At 45.9% G+C, this 11,431-nt stretch overlaps 1 protein-coding gene across 1 annotated transcript; it reads left to right on the top strand.

The window, feature by feature from the left end:
• Window positions 1-7,863: 7,863 nt before the first annotated feature.
• Window positions 7,864-10,022, top strand: LOC125519893. Its single transcript, XM_048684672.1, has 4 exons — window positions 7,864-7,998; window positions 8,139-8,280; window positions 9,416-9,540; window positions 9,627-10,022. Exons 2-4 carry the CDS (start codon window positions 8,149-8,151, stop codon window positions 9,763-9,765), a joined length of 396 nt encoding a protein of 131 aa, XP_048540629.1. The 5' UTR covers window positions 7,864-7,998; window positions 8,139-8,148; the 3' UTR covers window positions 9,766-10,022.
• Window positions 10,023-11,431: the final 1,409 nt, after the last annotated feature.

Genomic DNA, 11,431 nt, shown 5'->3' with positions numbered 1-11,431 from the left:
CGATGCCAAAAATTCCTATAAATATTGAAACCTCCATAAAATAACCTAGATCCGGAGTTCCACCGCCGCAAGACTCTATAGCTACCGAAAACCAATCTAGACCCGTTTCGGCACCCTGCCGGAGGGGGGAATCCCTCTCCGGTGGCCATCTTCATCATCACGGCGCTCTCCATGACGAGGAGGGAGTAGTTCACCCTCGGGGCTGAGGGTATGTACGAGTAGCTATGTGTTTGATCTCTCTCTCTCTCTCTCTCGTGTTCTTGATTCGGCATGATCTTGATGTATCGCGAGCTTTCCTATTATAGTTGGATCTTATGATGTTTCTCCCCCTCTACTCTCTTGTAATGGATTGAGTTTTCCCTTTGAAGTTATCTTATCGAATTGAGTCTTTAAGGATTTGAGAACACTTGATGTATGTCTTGCATGTGCTTATCTGTGGTGACAATGGGATATTCACGTGATCCACTTGATGTATGTTTTGGTGATCAACTTGTGAGTTCCGTGACCTCGTGAACTTATGCATAGGGGTTGGCACACGTTTTCGTCTTGACTCTCCAGTATAAACTTTGGGGCACTCTTTGAAGTTCTTTGTGTTGGTTGAATAGATGAATCTGAGATTGTGTGATGCATATCGTGTAATCATACCCACGGATACTTGAGGTGACATTGGATTATCTAGGTGACATTAGGGTTTTGGTTGATTTGTGTCTTAAGGTGTTATTCTAGTACGAACTCTAGGATAGATCGAACGAAAAGAATAGCTTCGTGTTATTTTACTACGGACTCTTGAATAGATCGATCAGAAAGAATAACTTTGAGGTGGTTTCATACCCTACAATAATCTCTTCGTTTGTTCCCCGCTATTAGTGACTTTGGAGTGACTCTTTGTTGCATGTTGAGGGATTGTTATATGATCCAACTATGTTATTATTGTTGAGAGAATTTTCACTAGTGAAAGTATGAACCCTAGGCCTTGTTTCAACGCATTGCAATACCGTTTGTGCTCACTTTTATCATTACTTACCTTGCTAATTTTATATTTTTCAGATTACAAAAACCTATATCTACCATCCATATTGCACTTGCATCACCATCTCTTCGCCGAACTAGTGCACCAATACAATTTACCATTGTATTCGGTGTGTTGGGGACACAAGAAACTCTTTGCTATTTGCTTGCAGGGTTGTTTGAGAGAGACCATCTTCATCCTATGCCTCCCACGGATTGATAAACCATAGGCAATCCACTTGAGAGAAATTTGCTACTGTCCTACAAACCTCTGCACTTGGAGGCCCAACAACGTCTACAAGAAGAAGGTTGTGTAGTAGACATCAAGAGGGAATATGCTTTAATTGGAAACCAAAAGTTTACCTTCAGGCCGAGACGTGTTTTATGTAACTCAGCTAATCTACCCACACCATGTACAATGGACTAAATCAGCTCAAAAAATTACTAATACACTATATACATATGAGTTCATGCTAATTTTAAAATACACTAAATCTAAAGACATATTACTACCAATCCATAACATTGAAGTGCACAAATAGATGGGTGCAACAACACACACCATCAATGATATATTTTATATCTAAAAGTAACACTTAAACATACTAGCAAGAACCAGACTAACCAGCTGTGTGGTTACGATTCAGTTAATTTCGGTTTGGTTTCTCGGTTCGGTAACCAAACTCCCAGGGCTAGCCACAACAACCACTTGTATGATGGCATTGCAATAGCCATGGTTTTCACTAAAATGATTGAATAATTGTTTGCTCATGGAATTATTTCAATGCTAAGTAATAGATGCCTATGTGTGTCTTTCCAAAATGTAGTTCCGCCAAAGGGGGAAAAAGAGGGAAAAGAGTTGAAAGAAGAAAGAAAAAGAGAGTAGGGTGTTTCATGTTTATTGTGCGTTAGAAAATTTGATGCGTGAGTCCCGCTCCAAATTTCAACTCATTTAGACATATGAGCAGCTATCAGAAAAAGACAAATCAGGCCAAAACAATACATGAACAATAAACTTTTTCACAGACCCTCAATTTGTGTTTTATGCTGAGAGCTCCTCAGATGTCCAAATGATTTGAAAATTGGAGCAGATCTCATGCATCAAATTGTATACCTCACCATTTTTTGGTTTTTTATTCTTTCTAGTATTTGTTTTGATTTTTTTCCGTCCACACGCAGATTTTTTTTGAGACAAACTCCGAAGCTTTTTATTCCGACGTCACAATGTTTACAAGGACGAAAGAGAGACCGTCCGACTGTCCCAACCAAACATGTCGGCCAGCCGGAAGGGATAATGCATGCTTCGCGAGCTTGTGAGCCTCGATATTCGAGCTCCTAAATTCGTGAGAAATATTACAGACTTGGAAAGATAGTGTATGCTCTATTATTTCATGTATGATCGCACCATACTCTGTTGGATTCTTCTCCTGGATATCTTGTACCACCACCTTCGCATCGTAGGCCACCTAGATGTTTGCCACGTTCAAATCATCAGCTAGAGCTAGAGCCTCCCTGATCGCCATGCATTCAAGAGTCGCAGGTTCTGATATACCTCTGAAGACCACTGCCGAGGCTCCCAAGAAGTGTCTGCTTGGATCTCTAGAAATCGCTGCTACAGCTCCATGTCCTCTTCCTCTCCCCACTGCAGCATCAACATTAAACTCTGCTAGCCCTCCAGGTGGAGCGATCCAACCTGATCATCGTGGCGCAGGTCTTGCACTCTGCGTCAATTTGATGGACTGCAGTGCGTTGAGTTCATTCACGTATGAGTGTACAAATGCTTGAACAGAAGACGGGCTTTGATAGATATGCTCATAAATAGCCTTGCGGCATGCTCCCCACAGTGCCTACAGAGTGACCACAAAGTTTGTAAACTCATTATGAGATAGCGCCTCTCGCATGAAGAAAAGCCACCTCTTCGGATCTAGTTCCTCATTTCTGTTCAGCACATCAATTATATGTTCAGAAGACAGCGCCCATGTGCTTCAAGAAACAGTGTAGTTTAACAGCGCGTGTCTCCAAGTTTCTTCGGCTCCGCATAGGCAACACGCGGCCGAATCCACCATGTTTTGGTGATGCAAAAGTGCAGTCGTCGGAGTGGTACGCCTAGCAAATCTCCACAGGAAGACCTTGAGCTTCGATGGTACCTTGATTCCCCAATGTTTTGTCCAACCATCGCCATCTGCGTGTGTGTGAGAAGACCCATCTTGTTCATATAACCAAGCTTCACGACTTAATTTCCTCTGCTGAATCATCCTATAGGCGGTTCTCACCAAGAATATCCCCCGCCTATCTTCGCTCCATGCCCAAAAGTCGCCAATCTGTCTGGTGCAAAGAGGGATCTGCAAAATTGCCTCCGCATCAATTGGTATAAAGGTTGACCGAACTAGCTGTTCGTTCCACGAGGATGTAGTGTGGTTAATTAGTTCTGAAACTCTCTGTGGAGGATGTTGGATAAGAGATGTGATCGGTCTCTTTATAAGTGAGCGAGGTAGCCAATTGTCAAACCATATGTCGGTAGTTTCACCGTTGCCAATTCTCCTTACTAGTCCTTGCACCATAATGTCTCTCCCGTCCAGAATATCCCGCCAGATCTGTGATGGATGGTGGCCCAACTCTGCTTCAAACAAAGATACATCCGGGAAATAAACACTCTTGAGAATGCGTGCGCTCAAGGATGTAGGGTGTTGGCGGAGAAGCCATGCCTGTTTGGACAGTAGTGCCAAGTTAAAAATTTCCAAGTCCCTAAAGCCAAGGCCACCAAGATGTTTAGGCTTCATCATCTCGTCCCAGGATACCCAGCTTGGCTTACACTTCCCTTGCTTAGTCCCCCACCAAAACTGCCTGATTAAGGAAGTGACACTCTCACATAAACCCCTTGGCAGGCGGAAACACGACATAGAAAACACCGGTATCGACTACGCAACTGACTTGATAAGCACTTCCTTTCTCGCAGCTGACAATATTTTTTCCATCCAGCCTGTGATCTTTTCCCATACTCGGTCTCTCAAGTATCTGAAAGTGCCATTCTTTGAGTGCCCAACATCCGTAGGCATCCCCAAATACCTGTCGCTGAGGGATTCATTCTGGACATCCAAAGTGGTTTTGATGCTTTCTCTCATACCCCGCGGACAGCCTCTACTTAAGAAGATAGATGATTTCTCGTGATTTATGCGTTGTCCTAAAGCCAAACAGTAGCGGTCCAACAGGTTTGATACTGCAACAAGCCCCCTTCAACACTCGATTTAAACATCAGCAGACTATCATCAGCGAAAAGGAGATGGTTCACGATGGGCGCCGTGGGAGCCACCTTGATCCCTTCTAGCTGAGACGACGAAGAACTGGATTTCAGTAGGCACGAAAGGCCCTCTGGTGCGATTAAAAAGAGGTATGGGGATATCAGATCTCCCTGCCGAATTCCTCTGGACGGATAAAAGGTGTCAAGTCTCTCACCATTAAAAAGTACTGAGAACGATACTGACCGCACCATGTTCATAATGATTTGTACCCATGCTGGAGCGAAACCCAGCTTGATCATTATCGCCTGCAAGTAGTCCCACTCTAGTCTGTTGTATGCTTTCATCATATCGAGCTTTAGGGCACAAAAACTATTAACCTTGGCTTTGCTGCGCTTCATAAAGTGGAGACACTCATAAGCACTGATGATGTTATCTGTAATATGTCTTCCAGGCACAAAGGCCGACTGCTCCTCTGAAATAATCTCTGGGAGAACCAGCTTCAACCTGTTTGCAATCACCTTGGACGCGATCTTGTATAACACATTGCATAAGCTAATCGGCCGGAATTGAGTTAGCACAGATGGATTCATTACCTTAGGGATGAGAACCAAAACAGTATCATTAATACTTTCTGCACTCTCCTCTCCCCGAATTATCCTTAGCACAACCTCCGTCACCTCAGCGCCACATAACTCCCAATGATGTTGATAGAAATGAGCTGGAAAACCATCGGGGTCGGGCGCTTTGGTTGGAAACATCTGAAAGAGGGCTGTCTTAACTTCATCCTCCCTATATGGTGCAACGAGAAGATCGTTCATCTCTGCTGAGACCTTAGTTGGTACACAATTGAGAACGGTTTCCATGTTGCTAACTCCCTCCGAAGTATAAAGAGATTTATAAAAATCATGTACCATTGCTTTGAGTTCCTCCGGGTCATCAGTCAGAGTCCCCAGAGAGTTTTGCAGGGCCTTAATCATATTTTTCTTCCTCCTAATGCTTGCTCTCAAGTGAAAGAACTTCGTGTTCCTGTCACCCGCCGTGAGCCACTCAACCCTGGACCGCTGCCTCCATAAGATTTCCTCCCGATGATAAAGCTCTACTAGATTTTCATTAATCTTCAGCTCAGCATGAGAAGGTGCAGTTCTGCATGGGTCCGCCCGAAGTTTCTCCAACTCCCCTTTTAACCTTTTAATTTCTTTCCGCACATTACCAAAGGTCTCATTATTCCAGCGCCCCAAATCAAGTGATATCGCCTGTAGCTTAGCTCGTAAGCCTTCTGCTCCATTACTAACTCCGCCTCCCGTCCATGCAGATGTAATAGTATTGCTCAAGGTTTCATGCCCTTCCCACATGACTTCATACCTGAAGGGTTTCTGCTGCCAACTGCTTTGCTGATATCTATTCAGGCGCATTAAAATTGGACAGTGATCAGAAGTCGCCGTCGTCAAGTGTGTCAAATCTGCTAATGGAAATCTTGCTCGCCAATCACCACTGACCAGCGCGCGATCCAGTCGGACCCTAGTGTAGGATCCTCCCCTTACCTTCTTTTCAAAAGTCCAAAAACGGCCATTATAGCCTATGTCCAGGAACACGCACACGTCTACTACCTCCCGAAAACTCTGTATCTGTGCGTTGCTCCGTTGTCCCACTCCCTCATGCTCCTCGGGACGCAAAACTTCATTGAAATCACCAAGGCAAAGCTAGGGGAGGTTGCATGAAGAGCTAATGTTTTTCAGGGTGTCCCACGTTTTGTAACGTAAGTGGGTTTGTGCTTCGCCATACACTACTGTGGATCTCCAAGGATCAGGCCCCTCCTCCACAATAGAGCAATCTATATGGTAATCCGAATAACCAAGAATTTCAACTTTTATTTCATTGTTCCAAAAAATACCAATACCTCCACTTCTACCTCGACTGTCAATTGCAAAACTATTGTCATAACCAAAAGTGCCAGCTAGTGATTCTACCCTCGAGCCTTCTATCTGAGTTTCGACGATACATAAGAGGGTAGGGGTAAATTTGTTCACAAACTCGCGAACCTCTCGAACTGTCGCAGCTTTACCCACGCCCCGACAGTTCCAACATAGAACACTCATTGGACCCGGCGGTGCTCCTCGAAGGAGCCCGCCAAATTCTTCACAGTTGATGCTGACACGTCTGAGTCTTCTCCCGCCTTCTTGGTTCTCTTCAGGTCCCTATGTGGTGGGGGGCTGACTGCTGTTATACCCGCAGGCACAATCGCAAGTGAGTTAGCATCTGCATGTGCCGTTTCTGAATTCTGGCGAGGCATGGGGTGTTTGGTTCCCAGCTCGGCTCCCGCGTTCCTCTTCCTACTCCAGTCCTCCATCTCTGCGTCGCTAGCCGCCTTGCTTGGGTCATAATCCTGGGCTGTTCCGTGCACCTGTCTCTCTATCATAACATCTCTGCCCTCCTCACATCGGCCACTTGAGCGCCCCCCAACACGGCCACCTCTGCGGCCACCTCGCTGGCTACGGCCTTCTCCCGGGCCCCTTCCATTGCGCATGACCCAGTTAGCTCGGAGATCCTTGAACACAAGGGCTGACGGAGGGTGAACGCCACTGCCGTGTTCCTTAAACTGGTGACCAAGCATACCACATACAGCACACCAGTCGGGAAGCCTCTCGTACTTGACTCTGTATATCTGTCTCTTCCCCTCCCTAATCATAGAGACCGCATTCTTTAGAGGGTTGTTGACGTTGATTCTAACCCACACTCGCTGGAAGTTGCCGACAAAGTCATGTGAGTTAGGTTCAGAGAAGAGAACCTCTCCCACTTTTGCTGCCAAAGGAGCCACTAGATGGGCATACAACTCTGGTACATCATGGATTTGGATCCATATGTTGATTGTCTCAAGTTTCATAGTGGACGGCTTCGTTATCCCATCATATGGCAGCAGAATCACCGCATCTCCCCTGAAATTCCATGGGCCGTCATTCATAACTCTCTCCCAATCACCTAAGCAAGTGAATGTGACCGTATACAAGTTGTCCTCCAGAGGCTTGAACCCGGCCTCCTGCGCAATATCCCATGCCGATCTCATGTTTCTGAAAAACCAAGTCTGGCTGTAGGTTTTGAAGGTGTTAAACCTAGCTAGGGCTACCCATCTTGGCCCCTCCGGCGGCATAGGTTGCTCATCGAAGACCACGTCGTCCAAGTCCTCCTCCTTCAATCCCAACTCCTTCATCAACTGCTCGACATCACTGATCCCGGAGGAACTAACTCCGGAATTCTCCATGAATACTCTCACCCGAAGAACAAATCGGGTAACTTGATGGGGAACCCTAGTTTCCGCCGCCCCCTTCCTTGCCACTGGCGAGACGACAACCCTGGGAGGCCGCCCCCTCCTTGCCGCGTCGAGAACGGGGTTTGATCGGTGGTAGGGAAAAAAGCTCGACGGCGGCGAAGATCGCCCCGGGAGAACTCGGCGAAACCCTAACTAGAGGGAAGTATTCAGTATCAGGTCCGCATGCAGATGAGCTCGCGTGCAGAGATGGATTTTCGGAAAAAAGGAACCTACCGAAATCTCCACAGTTGGGCCGAAAAAGTCCAAGATCAAGAGCTGCACTGGGCCGGGCCTGCTCGCAAGATTATATGTTGGCGCACCGCACCGCACCGCACCTCCCGGACAGCGCTAAAAACCGCTCTCCCCACCCAATTTCCCCTTCTTCTCGGTGGAGGCGAACGACGAACCCTAACCGCGCGAGGAATAAGGAGTGCCCAGACCCGCAAGGTACGCTCACCAAATCCCAGCGAAATTTCCAGTCTGCAATCCAATCGATGGTTTGTGTGTGGGGTGGGGGTGGGGGTAGCGGCCGGCGGTGGTGATTCGTGACGGACTTTTTATCCTAATGCATAACCAATTGTTCGCAGGACGGCGACGATGGCGGCGGTTCGGTGCGCGGCGAGGAGCCTCGGTGGCTCACTGCTCCAGCGAACGCAGGCGGCGGTCGCGGAGGAGGGACGCCGGCTCGTGCCAAGCAGGTTCATGCGCTCCCGCCAGCTCTCCACCAAGGTATCTGAACCAAAATTTGCATATTTTTTCACATGATCTATCTCACGTCATCCACGATGTAGCCAGCCATAATCGAATTCTTTGCAATCGAAACAGCAGCATGCGTGTGTCTCTTGTATTGGCTACTACTAGAAACAAGAGCAAAGTTACTTACTTAGCGTCATCATGTATACCAGTACTTGTTTTAACCTGACCTGAACCTATACATCCTGACCTAGTGCTGCTTGTAGCAACAGGAGGTACTGCATGCTAATCATATCATTAGGCAACCTTATCGGTTGATCTGATCATGAATTTTTATGCATAAGATCGATTGATGTTGTGTTGCTGATGTTTTGATATCTTGAACCATCTCCTCTTCTTCTTGCTTCACTTACTAGTTAGTACTCCCTCTGTAAAGAAATACAGAGTATAAGATCGTTTAGATCACTATATTAGTGATATAAACGGTCTTATATTTCTGTACTAGTCAATAGTTTGTTTCCAAAGCACACACGCTCACACTGCCAATTGATCCACTAGCCCAACATGATTTATGTTCTCACGACATCAAGGATCGATGTAGCCTGTGATAATTGAATTATGTGCAATTGAAACAGCAACACACATGTGTCTCTTGTATTACCTACCATAAAAAATGAGCAAAATTACTTGCTTATCATGGTCATACTAGTCTAACCTGACGCCTGACGAACTAGCAACAGGACTACATTGGAATCATATCACTAAGCAACCTTATTTTCCTGGTTGATCGGAGCATGACTTTTTACTCACCCCTTTAGCAAATACTCCGTTATTACTTGTCGCTCAAATGGATGTATCTAACATTTAAATACATCTAGATACATTCATTTGAGCGACAAATAGTTTCGGACGGAGGTAGTAATTAATTGCATCACATAAAGATGGATGTTGCTGTGGTTTCGCATCTTCTTCTGCTTCATGCACATCCTAGCTAGTATGATTCTGTGACATCATTTGTCCAAATCGGGCAAGTGTGATTCTGTGACTAGTAGCTACACGTGCACCATGCTTTCTTAACTGACAGACAAGACATTATCCTTCTTAATTATTTACCAGCCACAGTCAGCGCTTGTACTTAATGATTGATGATGCAAAGTGTGTATAAATCCAGCATGCTGGCAAGATCCCGAAGGAACTGGAGCCGTCTGAAGTGGACGCTCAGTATAAGCTGGCGAGGGCGAAGCTGGGTGCAACGTTAGATAAGTTGGAGAAGGAACAGGCAGATAAGACTATGTTGTACGTAGAGGATCAAACTTGATATATGTTGTACGACAGGAGTTGGTACATATATTCTCATTTGACCTACCTCGTTCTACCTGCAGGCGCTTGAAATCCATCGGACGTGCGGTTGACGGCGTGATCAATGGAGTTGTCAAGTTGGCAGCTTTCTGTATGGTTACTGCTGTTGCTTTTGGTGGCGAAGGGGTAGAAGCACAGGCTGTTACCAAGGGAAGCCAGTGAAGACAAGATGGAACAATGAGAACCAAAGATGGCCCAGCTTGTTTTAAGTTCAATTATGACCTCTGCAGTTTGGCTATCATGTTATTATATCTCTTATCTGTCTATCTAGTGAGTACTGTAGATTGATCCGAACATACTTGCGTAACTGGTATGGTCACTGGCATGCATGGTTGGTGTTATTGGCTTCTGTCTTGAAGTGATTGTAATCAACTTAGAAGTGTTCACTTTCTGAAACTAATTGTGTGACGTCTTGTACAGATCCTTTCACTTCATGACTGCCCTGTTTTTTTTTTCTCCTGTCGTCAAACTGTGGGTTTGTCTTGACCTAGTCATCTCCAAGTGCTTTTTATCTATGAAGCACGATACGGGATACGGCAATTTCTAGAAACATCAATACGGCGATATGGCAAGTATATATAAATAATTAATAAAATGACATGTAATAAAGGCAAAACATAATACAATGTGTGAGATGAGATAAAAATACTAGCCCATTGGTTGCAGCCAAGCGCATAGGATACAGGACACGACAAGCAGCTAAGCACGGACGCGACGCAATCATACCTTGTTGTTGCTGGCGACATGCGGCGGCGACAGAGAAGACTCAAGTCACTCCATGCGGCGGCAAGGCGAGCCGGCAGGGTGGAGAGGCGATTCAAGGCGGCGGCGGCAACGAGCTACTGCAGGCGGCGGCGGCGGCCGGCGCACTGCCTGCTGTCGCCAGATCCAATCCTTCATGGTCGAACAGAAAGGAGAGAGCTGATGTTAGGTTAGGCTTGTGGGCTTCTATTGGGCTCAAGGCTGCCGGCGACGTGCTTGCCGTATCCCGGCCATGTCCACAGCGTGTCGCCACCGTATCGTGTTTATTTTCTTTTCTTTTTAAATCAAAAATCGGGATACTTCAGCGATACCTGTATCGAAGCCGTATCAGGCGTATCAAAGTATCGGCCACGTACAGTACGCCGATACAGCTAATCTTGACGTATCGGTGCTTCGTAGCCTTTTATGCACATGAGGTTATTCATTTAGCACTCACTTACAAAACTGTTCAAAAACAAATGGAGCAACCTTTCCCTTTAAATGAATAAATAAATAGAGACGCCTAACAAAGAAATGAAATTTGAGACCACCAGCGTCTCTGCAGGTTTGCTCCAGATTTTTGTGATTTGTTCTAGATTTTTGTTATCTGTATTTTTTTTGGGGAAATTTGAGGATTTGCCACGCCTTTAATTACACTTTGAGGATTTGCCCCCGTTTACCCTATAAAAGGATTTGCCATGCATTTGCTGTAATCTTGAGGATTTGCCCTTGACGAGACGGGCCACGGCAAAATGACCAACAAACCCTTGTGTTGATCTATGTGAGAGGCAGCCAAAACCCCGATCGTTCTGTCCCAGATATCACACTCGTCTGGTACGATTTAGGCGGCAGCGGCGAAGGTGACCTCGATCTCCACAACGATAGCAGCGGCGCCGGCGGCTGCAACCTGGTAAGATGTGGCACTATATGCCCTTCCTTCGACCATCACCTGCTCCCCCAAGGTCGTTGTTCCTCTAGTGCAACATGTCAATACGTCCATCTTTTGCCTTAGTATGAGTCTGAACCAACTCCTAGATTTATTCCCAAAACATAGTTAATCAACAAACTCGAAAAAAAGCATCTCTAG

This window comes from Triticum urartu, chromosome 1 (assembly GCF_003073215.2).
Source record: "Triticum urartu cultivar G1812 chromosome 1, Tu2.1, whole genome shotgun sequence".
Classification (NCBI taxonomy): Eukaryota; Viridiplantae; Streptophyta; class Magnoliopsida; order Poales; family Poaceae; genus Triticum; species Triticum urartu.
Note: the sequence above shows the minus strand (reverse complement) of the source record. Positions and strands in the feature narration are given on the sequence as shown.